Source organism: Phoenix dactylifera, chromosome 2, assembly GCF_051530095.1.
Source record: "Phoenix dactylifera cultivar Ajwa chromosome 2, Ajwa_hap1_PhDact_Kaust_v1.1, whole genome shotgun sequence".
Lineage (NCBI taxonomy): Eukaryota > Viridiplantae > Streptophyta > Magnoliopsida > Arecales > Arecaceae > Phoenix > Phoenix dactylifera.
In genome coordinates this window covers 2528850-2545835 of record NC_143191.1, presented here as the reverse complement: position 1 = coordinate 2545835, position 16986 = coordinate 2528850, and the positions used below count along the sequence as shown (strand labels likewise).

Below are 16986 nucleotides of genomic sequence, written 5' to 3'. Positions count from 1 at the left end.
TCATTTAGAAGTAGCTCAAGCCCCATGTCAAAAGAGCATTTGATATGATTTGAAACCATTTTGTAAACACAGCACACCAATATACAGAGAACTCCAGGAAATAAGAGTAATCATCAAACAACAGAACTACAAACATGCATTTGGCATTATGTCAGGATGGGCATGCATTTAGAAGTAGCCCAGGCCACACCTCGTAGGAGCATTTAATATGGATCGGAAACCATTTTGTAAACACCGTACACCAAAACACACACAATACTCATCAAAGACACCAGGATCTGCTGGAAAAGATATACAGCAACACCTGAAAATCGGCTAAATATATCACTGAGGCAATGCAAATTAGTTCATCCAGATAACAGAGACCAATCAGGAACCTGTTAGCTCTCAATCAACCTCCCACTCTTCGAAGCCAGATCATTGACATGCGGGCAGCCACCTCAGTATATTGATGCAGATGATCGGAACCCCAAGTCCACTACAGAACAAGCTCTTATTTTCTCTACTAAGAAGTTCCCAGCTAACTCATATATGGCTTCTCAGTCTTTAAGATCTATATGGACAATGGATGAAAAGCAGCACTCCCCATTTTTTCCTTAGTATATTCAGTCATGAACCTTGAGCCAATGACCTAGACACAAAATTCTATGTATACCCAGCAAATTCATGAGAGAACAACTGAGCAATCTCTCTCTATCTTACATCACTCATCGAACATCCCTGGCTCCCTAATGAAGCTCTTGGAGAAGCAGCTAAAAGCTCCAGAGCTATATAGCTTTGCATGTATTCCATCACCTCCATTGAAATATGAGGCATTGGTCAAAAACCACAATTGCTGTCACCTGGGTCCAGTAACCCTGGAAAGTTTAAGATCCCATCAACGAAAACCCTTCTTTGGATTTGCAAAGCAATAATAGGTACTCCAGTCATCTGCTAGTAACAAACTAATGTGCTGTTTTTGATTCACCGGCTCCTGTGATTAGAAAATGGAAGAATATAGCACCAGCATATATCAAACGTCAACCCAATATGGGTTTACTGTTATGGCTTGTTTTGAGATCCAGATTGTTAAGAGGCAAAAACGGCCCCAAACCAACTGCTCCTCACAGTTTCACAAAAGCTACAGAAAAGGATCAGCAATGCAGTCCGGCAGAAGAAAAGCAACTTCAGTTGGTAAACAGAGTTACTCAAAAGAAAAAACCATGGTCTGCCGTACCGGCATCGGTACGGGCCGGTACATACCGGTCTAGCCTGGGATCGGTACCGGATCAACATGGAATCCGGTACCAGTAATTTATTGTTGGAGAACCGGTACGGGACCGGTCTGGGCCGCCACCGGTACGCCGACCGGTACCGGCACGGTGGACCTTGGAAAAAACCATTTCAAAGCACACAAATGAAGACAAGAGAGAGCTGCAATATTAGAAACTAAGGGTGTCTTTTGGGGGGAAAACAACACGGCCACACAATTTAAACAGAAAGAAACATAGCAAATACATTACAAAAATTGCTCAGCTATCATGTATATTACACAAGTAAATATATTTTAGAAAAAAAAATGGTCTTCACCATGCTTACGATGAACTTAAAGCTGATGGATTCACATAGAAAGAAATGTAGCAATGCATTATAAAAACCACCAAGCTATCATCTACATTACACAAGTCAATATATTCAAGGAAATAGGGGCTTCACCATGCTTACGAATGAACTTAAAGTTGATGGATTGGCATAGAACAATATTCTAAGAGTCAAAGCAATGGGCAAGGGCGACTAGGTACCTGTCTATCTATGTGATGTTGAGTTTTTTAAAACTCTTTATGGAGTTAACAACATCCAATATAATAATGTTTGAAATGTCCATCTAAATTGTCCATAAATTAGAAGTGGAATCCGTACATTTATTGTTCAATGTGTTTGTCAGAGAACATAGAAGTTGGAGAGAAAGATTCACAATAACGGATTCAGCTTTTTGTGGTGCTCATTCTTCAATTCGAAGGAACTGCAGGTCAGATGGATTTTAGACCAATCAACAAAGACAATTGCTCTGATATTTCAAACAAATCTCAAAACTCAAATCATCCAACCTCAAGAGAATGAACATATTTTTTGGATCATCAAGGCCCATAGGTAGACATACGGAAGGCAGGACTTGTGTACGAGGATGATGTACGATCAGATCATGTTTATGTAATATAAAAGGTTCTTTTAGAGAACATTTAAAGGGAAGTAGGTGAAATAGGTTCATACAAGTAAAACTATAGCCCTTTGCCTCTTTAACTGAACAGAAGGACAACAATCCTAAGAGTTTCAAGGATCAAGTTATGAATTCTTCTTAAAGGACTTTGGATCATGATTCGCCGTACCGGTCCGAACCGAGCGATACGAGGTGTACTGTACCGTATCGGTTCGGTACCCGTATTTGGTACAGATGGTGTACCAACATTCGATATGATGAAAAGATCTCGTACTATACCGTACCGATACAGCGCGGTTTGGTACCGAGACAACCAACCTTGCTTTGGATATTTGGTGAATATGAAGGTGATAAAGGTAATTTTATAGGATAAGGGTAGAAAGATGTGATGATGAGCCATTACACAAAGTATCTTTTCCTAATAAATCCATTCTCAGTCAGTTGATAAATCTGACATTAGAATTGAAATTGCTCCAAAATTATGTTAAAAAAAAATCTCTAGTGTTATACAGAGCAAGTGCTAACTTATGGATATTGCAGGTGCAGCTTTGTGCAAGACGGTACATTACCCATTGAATAATACGTAACATATTGGTTAACTGTGGGGATAGGACGAGAATCTTGTAGTAGAAAAGTTAGAGCAATGTTCCACAAGCTGGATGAAGAATATATTGGAAAAATTACAATGTCTATTTTTGTCTACCATGTAATGATCTCTGTTATTCTAGTGCCTTGTTTTAAATAGGTAATAATAAAACAAACTCACCAAGTATCAAGTTTAGTGCAATAATAAATTTGTGAAAATGGAGACAGAGATTTGACAGTTCAAAACACCTATTTCACACATTCTATATAGATAGAGATAGCAATATCAAAGATTAGTCAAACAGAATGTATAATAGTGTATTAATCAAAACTAAGGTTGCCATACTGGTACCGGACCCCGTATCGGTGCCACACTATTAATGTCAGTACAGTACGGTACGCGGTACATCTGACGTACTAAAGATCGATACGCCACCGGTACCGGTATCGGTATCGGACTGATACAGTACAGCATGCCATGATCAAAACACAAGTATCAGAAAGCTGAATATATTATGCCTGTAAAATCCAAAAAGCAGATCTCAGTGTACAGATTCTGATGGTGTTTGTAAAGCTTAGATGGACCACCAACATTTTCTTTATGCCTACTCTTTATGAGCTTGGTGTTAGAAGAGGCTAAATATATTGTCAAATATATGTAAAGATCAGAAAGCACAGCTTGAAATGCATACATAAGGCTAAAGGGTGTGAAGTATTTTCCAAATTCAAGGTGTAAGAAGAAAATGTTGGAGAAACAAACTAAGTAGTTGGATCAACTAAGCAGATGTGAGTCACAAATGGGATATCTGGAACTAACTTTCAGGAAGACACGTCAGTTTCAGGCACAGCATATGCAGAAGATATGTGATTCAACTTCTTGAAAACAAGACTATGGGGTTTCCTGCCCTCTTGCTGACAAAGGTGCGACTGATTTTTAGAGTTCTCTGTATCTAACCCCATAACTAGTTAATGTTATTGATGAGTTCCAAATGAAGACTGATCTGTATACATTTTAGGGGTGGAGTGGGTGAAGAGAGAAAAAGATGGATCGCAATGAAATAGAGCTTACCATTCAAAAAATTATGTACCAGAACCTGACTTCTGCACCCACACTTGTCTCTGCAGATGCAATAGATTACTAAAGTTAATACAAACTTTTAAATCAAAATGTTAGTAGCCCAAGCAAAGTGTCAGAAAAAATCTCATTAATTAAAGATTACCTCATGGGAACCATACCCAGCAGGACCTCCTCTCTTAGAAGGCTTTCCCTCATGATAATTCAGAGAAGCATCAACTTCCTTCACACCATGCACAGGTCCACGGCGCCCAATATATCTATGGGAGCCTACATAAATCATCAAATACTCAAATTACAAACCCAAATCTATATAATGCAGAAATAACATGCAGATTTTAGGTGCAAGAATTAGACTATGGTTCAGCATAAGCCAACCATTATCTGCAGAAAAAAGACTGATGTGCCCACCTCCAAGAGTTTTAACTTCTGCAGTTTGGTTTGCATTAGACACATGCGCTTTTATTTCTCCAAGACTTGTTGGTATGTCATAGCCAGCAGATGAATTATTAAGACATCCTAAACAAGCAACATCATCATCTCCAGCTTTTACTCTAGCCACTTGTTGAGAAAGAGAGATGCTTTCTGACGAACATGAGGATGAGGACCTCTGTGCAGGTACAGCAGAGGAAGAAAGGGTTTCATCACTAGCATGTGATCCATCTGAACAACGAAGAGGAGCCCAAACAGCACGATCAGGTCTGTCTTTGTTTCTTGTGCGTCTATCATGTTTTTCACTAGTGGATACAAGACCATTGAGATTATTTCCAGCAACCTTATCATCTAGGGAATTTTTGCCTTCATTATCATAAATGGAAGCAAGTGGCGGCTTGCTAGAAATGTGATTCTTCAGCATCGAGCACATATTCGAAGGACGAGGTGGATGCTTGTCTTTATCCAGGTTCACTGTTGGAGTCTGCTGCTCAGACTGGGATGCAGTCACATAAGACTGACAGCTATCCTTGTTAGACAGAATGCTCCCTATAATTCTTCCACGAGCCTCATGTCGCTGATTCTGTTTAAAAGCATATGAACCAGACTTTTTCACTGAACTCACATTCTGCTGCCGTGACGAACCACCAGATACCTATGTGAGCAATTCATTTTGCCAGTGAGAAGAACGGGAATAGAAGAGCTAAGCATCACGATATTCACAAAATTTTCAGTGTTCAGCTGCTTACATGAGTGTCTTCTCTCTCTTTTGCTTTCAAAAGCAAGATTCTTTTCTTTCCAGCTTCAACACCTCCAGATGATAAAAAAATAAGTTCCACTCAAGCCAGTTAGTGGATATCACACATAAAATGATACATAACTACAAATGATATAGAGCTTAAGAGAAAAAGGAATTATATCAGATCAATCTAACAGGCATTATTCAAGAGAAGAAATGTTTGCCAAATTACAAATGAAATCCTGATATACGATTTAAATAAATAGCTTGCAAGGAAAGTCTGGAGACATACAAATACACACAGAAACAAAGAACCATATAGAATAAGGATGCTACAGTTAAACAATCGTCAATCTAACATGGCCAAAGGAACAAAACATATGACATCAGATTGTAATTTCCACTAATTTTCTCCTGAAGGCTGAAGCATTTTAGAAAAGGACTGTTTAGCAATCCCAAACAGCAAATTTCAAAATGAATGATTAGGGTATAAGAATCCCTGCAAAAGAATGCTAATAACCTAGCATAATTCTCTCTTGGATGAAGGATTTCCCAAGTTTTTTTTTGGAGGGGGGTTAAGGAAAAGAATCTCTACGTTGAAAAAAAATAAAACCATACAACAAAACCAGCACCCATATCAAATGGGACCTAGGCAACAATTCATAAAGGAGAGCAGCAGGATATGTTCAAGTGGTAAATACTGCACATGGTCATAATCTGTAATCCAGTAAATTCTAAAACAAATAATAGGAAACTTCGTGCTAAGGTTTCAAGGGAATACCCTTTTCTTCTTCTAATACTTTTATTGAACTTGCTGAAGCTACACCAATAGATTTATCTAGCAGCTGCTGATCATCTTTTCTAGATACTAATATATATGTTGGTTTGTCCTTCCCACTGATATTCATTGTACTGTCCCTTAAAACAAACTGCAGCCAAGAATAGCAAAATAAGCTTATGCTGAAGATACATCAGAGATCACAATCACATCCCACATGTTTAAGAATCTCAGTAAAAAAAAAGTTCATACCATTGGTGTAGAGACCCGTCGCTTCTCAGAGCTTCGTCTGGAAGAAGGTTTTGAGCCACTAGAAGAAGCTCCTCCAGATCTTCTACTAAGTTTCCCATTAGAATATCTCTGCATGGTACATTATACACAAACTAAAATATATCAAACAATGTAAGGAAAGCAAAGGTGGAAACTTAGTTCACAAAAAAACTTCTGAAACAAGTCAGTCAAAGGAGAGCACAAGATAGGCCAAGACAAATTGATAGTAATAAGACAATATTTTACAAAAGATGTTATCTATAATAAAATCAGCCATTCATGAAGCTTCAAGAATAATAATTTATCATGGAAAATACGGAAAATATCTTTCACAGTTTCTTGAATGGATAAAGGGATCAACAAGCCTCAGGAACAAAAGAGTCAGAGGCTCTAGTTATTAAATCGAAAGCATGAAGATCAATTAACGTTAAAGAGCAGAACAATATACATAACAGATTGCATTTGTTGGCACTAGAAACATCCATGGGGAAAGAGCAGCGGAAGGTACAAGCAAATTTAAGCTGGCTATTCTAAGATGTTGCTTTCCTGCACTTCTTATGCATAAGCAATGCCAGAAATTTAAAAAGTAGCACAGAAATAACTATCTAAATAGATTGTATAAGTTCAAAACAGCAACCACCACATTGATAGTATAGAAACACGCATGCTACAATTGGAACGAAGGGAGGAAAGTACAGTAGTTTCAAATTATCAACTAGATGGAAGGTCATCAATTTTCTATTTTTTGCAAATCCGTGATCACTGATAAAATTCAGCCCTGCATTTGCAAACCCTATTATTTTAACTATTTGATCATAATCAAATGACTTTTTAAATTCCAATTAGTTTCATGTCTCCAGCATTTTTGTGGCCTCAAATCACTACCATTTCTCCATTTCAAAACTTGGCAAAACATTTAATTATGTTATTTATTAGTCTGGAATTGGACATGAAAAAAGTGAACTCCTTCACCATGTGCCTCCTTTGATTTTTATATTTTCACCCTTCTTATAATAAATACACCTCACAATATTCACTCTCAAAAGACTAGGAGAAAGAATAGTGGTACATCTGATAAAAGATCAGTATATTTCTCAAATCTATTCCAATCAATATTGATTGATGGGATCATGACCAACCATCAAATGCTCTCTTCTGTAGAATATATATAGTTTTACAAAGTATGTTTATTTCACATATACACATATATAGATAAAATTGAAATATGAGGAAATTAATAGGTTAACATTTCAATTTATTATGAAAAAATACAACAAGGATACCATCTCATAAAGATGAGATGGAAACCCTCCATACATTGCTTTTTCAAACAAGCAAAAGTGCAGTCTTGATGTGAGTCCACAAAACTCCAAAAACTATAGTTCCATTTGCAACCTAAAGGTTAACATGAATATACAAATTCTTATTCTTTCCATCAAGCTTATAATATGCTGTGGACTTACCAGCCCAATTTTCAAACTTTCTTCTCAAATTGCTGGATTAATGACAAAAAGCAAAATTTCAACAGTATTTTCGTTAAATAGCAAGACTTTACAAAGAAAACTAGCATTGAAATTCCAAATCGCTCCAACATGATAGAATATTCTTCGAGGAGAGAAGTGACCCGGATAGTATATCAGGACTAGCGGACTGCATAAATAGAGGGTTAGAGAAAGGGTCTATGGACGCAACACTAGAAAAGAACTGAGGTCGCATAGTGAAAAGTTCTAATAAGAAAGAAAATTCAATTTATAAGGCAATATGCAAGATTTTCATAGTGTAAGAATAATTGAAGAGACCTAGGGTTAGATTATTTTTGTGGGGTTAGATTGCACAAAACAAAAAGGAGAAATTTATGTTGCTAGACCAGAAAAAGGAGAAACAATCTCTCTCTTTATATAATCTTCTAAGACTGACAATGAATCAAACATATTCTTCAATATAAAATAGTTCCTACTTCTCGTATTAAGGATGGTGGAACATGGTAGGTAACTTCTATAAATGTATTTGTATGCACGTGTCTACTAAGAGATTACAGATAAGACAAGATTTCCAAGTGATAAATAAGACAATGAAAGTCTCAATTGATAGTTTAGGAGTTGGAACTTTTCGCTTCCAACACTGGACAGATCATTTGGAAATAATTGAAGACTCGACAGATCACCTGCACAAGTGTCTTAAATCATAATGCTTTGCACTAGCTAGTTTTAGGTTGTTGAGCCCACATGATTCATATCAACACCAGACAGATCACTCGTATAGAATGACGAACCTAAGTGATTATTCAACACCAAGCCCATCACCCACCCATCACCCCCTTTTTTTGTTTTTAATTTCATCTATTTGGCTTAATGAACCCACTAGCATGTAAAAGCTGCAATTATGTTTTAGTACATTAAAGAAAAGATCCTAAACTGGTTGGACTAATTCTACTATTATAGTACAAGCTCCCTTTTAGCCATCTGGACACAAAGCCCATGACCTCGGCATGCCTTCCATCTGCAAGATGTTACGGATAAAAATCTAAGAGCACCGTGCACAGATGCCATGAGACCCACAGTTTTACCTCTACACCCACCCCAATCTTCTTAATTAATACACCCCAAGGGAAAAGAAACAAGAGAACTGCACCTTCAAAGCTGAAGGGTATTTATGAAGTTATATAGTTAAAAATTATAAACAATATAGGGAAACAAAACCATCCATATTCTATCCCATGTGCATCGTAGCCATCCATACTTCATCTCATGTGCATATCACATATCAACTACTACTTTCTCAAAGTAACTTTAATGGTGCATAAGAAAACTTATCCAGGTCCTATACTTCAAAAAACAGGGATAAGTGCTGCATTTTTTGACATGATTAGAAGAAAATTCACATGAAATCTTCTTTAAAGAGCAGATGTTTCATCCATCTTACATTAAAAACAATTTTTCCAACGAAGGTTCGCCATCTCAATACCGGACCCCGTACTGGTGCCACACTAGCACAATGTCATAGTGGGGTACAGAATTTTTTTGGCGTACCAAGTGTTAGTATGCCATCCATACCGAACCAGTACAGTATGGTACGCCCCGTTCGGGCCGATACGGCGTACCTTGTTTCCAACTTTATCATCATAAAAAATTAGACATTATAATTCTTGCAAATCTTGTCCAAATTAGATACACATCATACCATTTTAAAGGACTACCACCATTCCACCTGGAGTAACTGCAGGTCAGGCTTCCTAAAAAGTATCATTTGTTGATGTATAAGGAAGAAGTTTCATTACACTTGAACCAACTCAATTAAGAAAAAATGGTAGAATAATCTATAGCACATCGAAGAAGTTTAACGCTCATTCTAACAAAAATAATCCGCTTCAATCCGATTGATTCTTAACAAATTAGTATCTGCAATTTGTGAGGGTCGTTCTAGTTATATAAGAAATCGTTGATTATCATTAAGAATAATATTAAGAATAATAAGATTATTTAATTATTTGGCAACTCCATAGATTTATTGGATCGGTTACTATTTTTGAATTTTTAAAAAGAGATAAAAAAAGTACTGGGGATATTGATATTATGTTATGATGTTATGTAATTTCTTGGTATCGTAAATAAAATATACGATTAATAATTAATTAGAGCTTCATCATTTTATCATCTAATAAACAACATGTTAGCTACTTGATAGAATGATCTTGTATAAATTTGATATTGGTGTAAGCATAGCATGCCTTATGATAACAATTAACACAACAGGAATTATATAGAGAGATACATTTAGCCATAAACAATTAAAACATGTACATAATGGCCATTGTGAGCCATCCAAACTACAAGTCGCCAATTGCAGATTGATAGCAGCACCTAAATCTCAATATTAAACCAGAAAAAAAAGGCATGGTCACAGTTGTTCTCATATAATGACGCATTCCTTTGGTGGAAATGTAACATTTGCTTCCTGCTTGTTCGTATATGTTCAACCCAAAAAATAACGCAACAAACATAAATATCGATGATATAAGATGACAAAGTAAGCTAGTGGCTGAACACATAAGACAGCAGATGTAAATTAAGGCTTGAGATCCTCTAAACAGAAAATAGAATACGATACCACCTATGGGCATGTATAAGGTGTAGACTATAGAGAGACAAGAAAACCAAAATACCTGAGATCCACTCTTAGCAACTCTTTTTTGCCGCACAAATTCCATCAAAGGTGTCACTATGACCATATCCTTCTGTCCACCTAAAGAAAATTAGAGGGGAAAAAATTATGAAACAGTATTTGGAGTTTGGCCCATTCTAATGCAAGCATTTCCATATAGTATTCTGTAGTTTGATTCAACCCTTATTTTCAAGACTTCAATTACAACTGACCAGCTCTTTCTGCCTCCCTCCTCTCCAGCTGAATTTCAGCACTAGGAAGATACTCAGCAGGCTTTGCAAGATGCTCAAGGAACTCCAGATATTCAGGATCTAGTTATTCATCAAAGAACTGTGGGTGATTAAAACAGAAAAGGGTGGGATTTATGAGTGAAAACATGATCAATTTCACCACTGAAACTTTAGATTCAGATGAGGACAAAGACCCTTAATTATAGTTCCTTCGCGGACATCCTTCTTAGACCAAGTCTTTGGAATGCGCTGTGATGGTGCATATTCAACATGAACTTTAAATTGAGAACCTGGAAAGACGTTGACATAAATATATCCTGATGAGTACAGCCCTTTCATCAATTTTTCTAATATAAAAAAACTAAGGCCAAATTTGTGGGAAGATATTTAGGGAGACAGGTAGCCAGAATTTCAAACAAAAGTTCCCCAACATAAAGCATATGGACACACAAGTCATAATTACGTTTATCAACAAACTTAGCATGAGTAACAATTTTAAAAGATGGATTTTATATCATGATTGATCGATGATCAAATACCTCAAATCTAAAAGGTAACAGAAGGGATGAAAAGACTCTAGACCAGCGCAAAAATGTGGATCCATTGAAAACAATTTAAAGTTAGATTGGGAAGCAACAAATTACAGAAGCTTGCCATGATGACATAATCATAGCCCATAAGAGCCTCAAACATACCAGTGCCAAATTGCCAATGCAAATATATGATTTTAATCAAAAATTACCCTTTTTGTTGACAAATACGTGTCCATCAAAGAATTCAGCAAATTCGACCACATCTTCCGGCCTCTTGAAATCGATGTAGGCTCGAGAATGATGCTGATTCTTCTGGCTGCAGCTAGCATTTTGTAACATTTTATAAAAGAGATTCAACATTTCAAATGACTTATAAGCAAATAAAGAATCAGATGTTATCAATTATGCTCTATTAATGGCTTCTCAAATCAATATAAAAAAATCCATTGATTTAATATGGTTTTGAACGTGAGAAACACTAATATTTCAATTTGTTAACAACCTAAATAACCACTAATATAACCATTTTTGTAAGTAATACATTTTTGTTCACTTATAACACCATACACAAGTTTCAAGAGTTAGTAATTGATGTCAAGCAAATACATAATAAAGATTACAGAGACAATTTCGTTTTCTTGAGCACTAGGTCATATAACAAACTTATAACAGTGAAGGCAATTGTTCTCAAAAGATCTTGTAACAGGATTTGGCTTCTATTTTAAAGTTTTCAGGTGAAATAGACACATAGCTAACAAGTACAGCATAATAAATGCCAATAGACTCTTACATACAGATAAAAAATTGTGATAACTGAAGTGTGTGATCATGAAAGACAAACAAGTTAGAAAATACAGTTCCTGAAAATCAAAGCTTGAACTGGCAGTCAATATATACTCCATTCCCTGTTTTAATCTAATGCATAAAATTCATAAACTAAGACAATAAAGGAAATTCAACTAAAAGTTCCAAGAGAACATAAAAAAGAATATTCCACCCAACTAATATACATATACCAAAAAATATTTTCAGGAAATAAAGAAAGCCAAAAAGCAGCAAAATAGACAAGGCCTTCCATACCAACATTAGCATACAAATGATATATTCCATAAGCACTATGGTGATGCCCTAAACTTTCATACATAATCCTCCTACTCCATCAGCACCAAAGATGATAACTTTTAACAACCATATAATCTGAACTTTATTACTATAGAATACCAGATTCAGAACTCAAAAAGAAACATCAGAACTAACACCAGCTTCTCCGAAAATCAGATGAAAAGAGATGCAAACAGTCATACTAATATCTGACTATCCAATGAAAGGCAGAAGAAAACATATCTCTGTTTCACTATCCAAAAGCAAGAAAAAGATGGTAAGCTTCTAATGTTTCCTAGAACCTGAACTTTCCTTAAATGCACATAAATCCAAATCAAATGAGGCAACTTGAATTTTACTAAAAATAAGAAGAACCAAAGCCAATAGACATTATCCCATCTATCTTGGGTGGCTGAGTGCATTACTTCCAGCCATGTCAAAGCCATAGCATGCTCATTTCTCGCCAGAAATGGACTGTAAATTTTGGCATTGTGGAAATCATGCTAGGAATGACTCTGTAAAAATCCCGACAAACTCGTGTTACTCCAAACACCATATCTAAAGGATAAAAAGAAAAGATATGACAAAAATAGTGGCGTCCAAAATTGGGATTGCTCATCTTCATAGCATTGGATGGCAGGGTTAACGATCTTGATAAAATAACGCAGCAAACTGCTTCAAATTAACAAAAAAAAAAAAAAAACTTTGCTGACCACGCTTCAGCATCAGACAGTTAATTTTCTCTATTTATATTTTTGCAGTTTATCGCAAAAAAAGGGTAAATCTTAATTGATACAACGACATGGAAATAAAGCATGTTCCGCGATAATGGCCCTAAAGTCTTAACAACTGCAAAATTTAGCACCAAATTCATATTTTTATCCACCAAATTCCAATCCTTAAACCAGTATAAAACTGCCACTAACTAAAAATTGGAATCTCATCTGATTTCCGTGTCAAAGCTGAACTGTCGAACCGCTAGCTCTGATCAAATGCGTAGAAGAATAAGAGAAACACAAATTAGCACTCAAAAGAGGAATAAACCCTAACCTGTTCTTCCCCGGGCGAAAGCAGAACCACTTGTACCGGCCAGCGAACCTGCCGTCGATCTCCTCCATCAGCGTCGCCTGAGAGATCGCCGGCGGCAAGCGCCGGAGCACGACCTTCGTCCTATCCAACGGATCTTTCATGTGCGCGATCTCCGGCCCATAAACCATAGAAAAATTCCAAAACAGAGGCGATTAACGGCCGCTGAAGCCTCCGCAAGCGCTTGGAGTTCCTTCCCGAAAATCACATCTCTTCCTCCTTCTCCGATCGCGATCCTTGCTAAGGGTTAGCGTTTCAGCACCGATTAGGGTTTCGATCCAAAGCCATGAGAGGAGGAGACTGAGACCAGTGCCAACGAGAGGGAGAACCGGAAAAGAGATGAAGAAAATGACGGAAAAAAATTAAAAAATTAGCTAAATTTTTATAATTATATAAGAATATCTTTCTGTCTTTCTTAGAAAATTTAGTAATCCTTTTCTAAACAAAAGGACAGAAGGAAAAGAGTTTTACCTTTATGCCATCATTTTTCTCATTGGAGAGCATAATATTGTTAAACGGTCTGGAGGAATAATGGAACTGAAATCCGACCACCCGGACGGCGTCCTAGGTACCTGGCGGGTGCGCGTGAGAGATTACGTGATCATGGAAGATATCCTGTGAGGCTTATACAAAGTTTGGAAGATATATAAGAAGAATCGTGCCGTTGGATCTGTCGTCGCAATGATAAGATTGGGCGCGGATACAGCTGGTGAGATGGCGCGAGAGAGGAAGCGTCCGATCGGAAGTCATCGAGCGTGATGCGGGGCAAAACAAATAAAACGTCCACTCGAGACCATCAGTGATTACCTAGCTTCGCCTTAAATTACACTCCAATTGCTTTTATTTGCTTTCTATTTTTTATAACACTAATAATCTCGTAGCATTCTAGCATTAGTACATTCAATAAAATAAAAAAAAAAAGAGGGAAAGAAAAAGATGAAGTATTGTTCTATAAAAAGCAAGCGAAGTGCTAGGCAACATAGGACGCCACCTGATCAACTTTCCTGTTTGCTTTTTAGTACACATGAGTAACATAGGAATCCACACAGCTTGGCAATAAACCATGGATGTTGTACAGAAGAGGATGCTCAACACCTGCCCTGGCGTGACCTAGAATCCACCTAATAACAATCGTGAATCTCCTTCAAGAAGAATCTGGTTAACCCCTAAGACGAGGCAAGCATAAAAGATGCCTTCCTAAGTTGCCCTCATCTTCGCTTCAGAAGTATCATAAGCTGACGGCCCCCTGCCGCGATCAATTTGGAATTTGGACCCCTGCTAACAAACCTAGTAACACCTCTCCTCCTGTTCCGACACACTACTGTTAAAGTTCATCTTAAAAAATCTTGGAGAGAGGGGATCTCAGGATTTAAATATCGTCTGAGGAGCTACCAGAGCTAAACGGGAGCTCTAGGTGACTCTCACAATCTCGGTTCCTTCAATAGACTGAGCCTGAGTGTACTCTGCAGCATGGATAAGCACCCTATCAGCAACAATCCTCAAACTCTACCATCTATCCTTAAAGACTCTAACGTTTCTAGCCAGCCAAATATGATAAGCTACATAGGCGCATCTGACACCACTGGCCGACGTGATTGGTCTCACCATGGTGCCCTTCAGGTAATCTAGGAACACCGCCACTAGGGTCGAAGACTGCAGAAAGCAGCAGACAACTCTTGTCAACTACCACACCAAGAATGCCCTTAGACAGCCAAATAGAATCCACCGATTCCTCCACCTCCGTGCAGGCATCACAAGCAGGGGAAAGCCTCACCCCTCTTCTGCAGAGCACACCCCTAGTCGGAAGACAACCCCATGCAACCTTCCATAGGAACAAGAAGACTCCCGGGTGACAGCGAAACCTCCATAGCTAGCTCCCATCAATCGAATGCGGCATTGTAACTCTGTATAGATTTTTGAGATCAGAGACCCTCACATTGGCTCTACAAGTCAAGCTTTAGGTCCTTCTATCTGGTCCACCCCCCTTGGAATTGGCATGACTAGGATTAGAAATCTAGGTATTATTCTGCACATCAATCAATAGAGGCAGATTAGAAATCTAGGTATTATCTGCACATCAATCGACTGGCCATTGCTTACCACCCATCTAACCCGAGGTAGCACTCTCGGAGCACAGGAGCACATGTCGCGCCAAATGAAGAAGCAGTGTTGATCGGCCCGAAAATCAAATATTGTGGTCTAGTTTCCATACTTGGCTCTTATCAAGGCACCTATAGACCCTCGGGCTCAAGTAGATACCGGGCCACATATCTAGCCGCCAAAGCCTCCCTCATTAGTAAAGAACAAATGCCCAAGGCCCCACTATTGTGAGGTTGACAAAGTACCTCCCAAGCCACCAAGTGAACACCTCCCTTCTCGTTCTGCATTCCCCAAAGAAAATTCATGAACATCCACTCCAATCTCAACAACGGTGTCTTTGGCGAAACAACATTGGACAAAAGGTAGACCAAAATTGAACTGAGGAAAGATCTCACCAACGCCACTCTGCTCATCATAAGTAGGCACTCACCTGCCACCCCTCCAGCCTTCGACTGATACTCTGCTCGATCTCACCACATTCTGTTGCTGTAGTTGTCTCTCTATGATAGGTACCTCTAAATACCTACTGCAGCTAGCCTGCTCTCCAACCCCCAAAATCTTCCTAATACAACCTCTGAGAACAAGTTGGTCTTTGGGCTGAAGTGGATCGCTAACTTTGCAAGGTTGACTTGCAGGCCTGATGCAGCAGGTAGTTCTCCAAGATACCCCTGATCACCATGGCACTTTGTCTCGTAGCTTGAATAAGGTGCATACAGTCATCTACAAAAAGAAGATGGGAGATTGATTCGGCTGCTTGGCCAGGCCTATAGGCCTTAATGACTTGTGTCAAAGAAGCGGCCCGAAGGGCTTGGGACAAGGCATCAACACAAATAATAAACAGATAGGAGGAGAGGGGGCAACCTTGCTGAAGACCAATAGTGGAGTCGAAGAAGGGAGTAGGCATACCATCACCAGGATGGCAAAGGATGGATCCAGTCATCATGAAACCCAAAGCTCTCCATGGAATTAAAGAGAAAGCGCTAGCTCATTTGGTCGTAAGCCCTCTCCATATCTAGCTTGATAGCCTTGAGACTCCGTCGATATGGGGCTCTCTACAAATCATGCATGAACTCTTGAGCGGTGAGAATATTGTTGGAAATACTACGACCACCAACAAAGGCTCCTTGCTTAGGGCTAATAAGACTAGAAAGAATCCCTTTAAGTCTAGAGACTAGGATCTTCACTATGGCCTTGTATAGGCTAGAGCAAAAACTAATAGGCCTGTAGTGACCAAGCTCGGTAGCATCCTATCACTTGGGAATCAAGGTAACAAATGTCTTCTTCCATTCCCTAAGCATTGACGCCGCGCCAAAAGACTACCGGATAGAAGCCACCACCTCATGATGGATGATAGCCCAATACCTCCTGAAGAAGAGAGTGGGAAAACCATGAGGGCATGATGCTTTGTCCTCTGCCAATGACCAAAATGTCGTTTGGACCTCCTTAGCTGTAACCGGCCTAATGAAAGCCCTATTCTCAACCTCTGAAACTCTTACCTCAGGTATAGGGCCGAAGATAGGACTTTTGCTCTCAGACTGGGCTGACCGCCTCTAACTAAAAAATTGCAAAAGCTCCTGACTAATGGCCCCCACATCCTCTATCATCACTCCACTACTGTCCTTGAGGCTCCATATCATATTTCTCTGCCTTCTGATCACAGCCAACTAATAGAAGAATCTAGTGTTCCAATCTTTCTTTA

The 16986-nt window shown here is 38.4% G+C and overlaps 1 protein-coding gene across 11 annotated transcripts; it reads right to left on the bottom strand.

The window, feature by feature from the left end:
- Nucleotides 1-25: 25 nt before the first annotated feature.
- LOC103716624 (regulator of nonsense transcripts UPF3-like) lies at nucleotides 26-13557 on the bottom strand. Of its 11 annotated transcripts, none has more exons than XM_008804704.6 (12): nucleotides 13152-13557; nucleotides 11210-11322; nucleotides 10662-10757; nucleotides 10450-10548; nucleotides 10239-10318; nucleotides 6059-6166; nucleotides 5810-5957; nucleotides 5039-5091; nucleotides 4269-4944; nucleotides 4003-4127; nucleotides 3852-3901; nucleotides 26-973 (listed from the first exon to the last, which is right to left on the bottom strand). In XM_008804704.6, exons 1-11 carry the CDS (start codon nucleotides 13316-13318, stop codon nucleotides 3863-3865), a joined length of 1704 nt encoding a protein of 567 aa, XP_008802926.4. In that variant the 5' UTR covers nucleotides 13319-13557; the 3' UTR covers nucleotides 26-973; nucleotides 3852-3862. The 11 variants fall into 11 exon arrangements, with proteins under 11 accessions (XP_008802926.4, XP_008802922.4, XP_008802923.4 ...); XM_008804700.6 differs by having other exon boundaries at nucleotides 5039-5100; nucleotides 13152-13551; XM_008804701.6 differs by having other exon boundaries at nucleotides 26-857; nucleotides 5039-5100; nucleotides 13152-13551.
- Nucleotides 13558-16986: the final 3429 nt, after the last annotated feature.

Excerpts from the sequence above, each read along its gene's own strand:
- LOC103716624 (XM_008804700.6), bottom strand. The coding sequence starts at position 13,318 with ATGGTTTATGGGCCGGAGATCGCGCACATGAAAGATCCGTTGGATAGG. Across the intron at positions 6,167-10,238 it reads TTGCTAAGAGTGGATCTCAG|AGATATTCTAATGGGAAACT; the intron begins GTATTTTGGTTT and ends TGTACCATGCAG. Across the intron at positions 3,902-4,002 it reads CTGGGTATGGTTCCCATGAG|AGACAAGTGTGGGTGCAGAA; the intron begins GTAATCTTTAAT and ends TTGCATCTGCAG.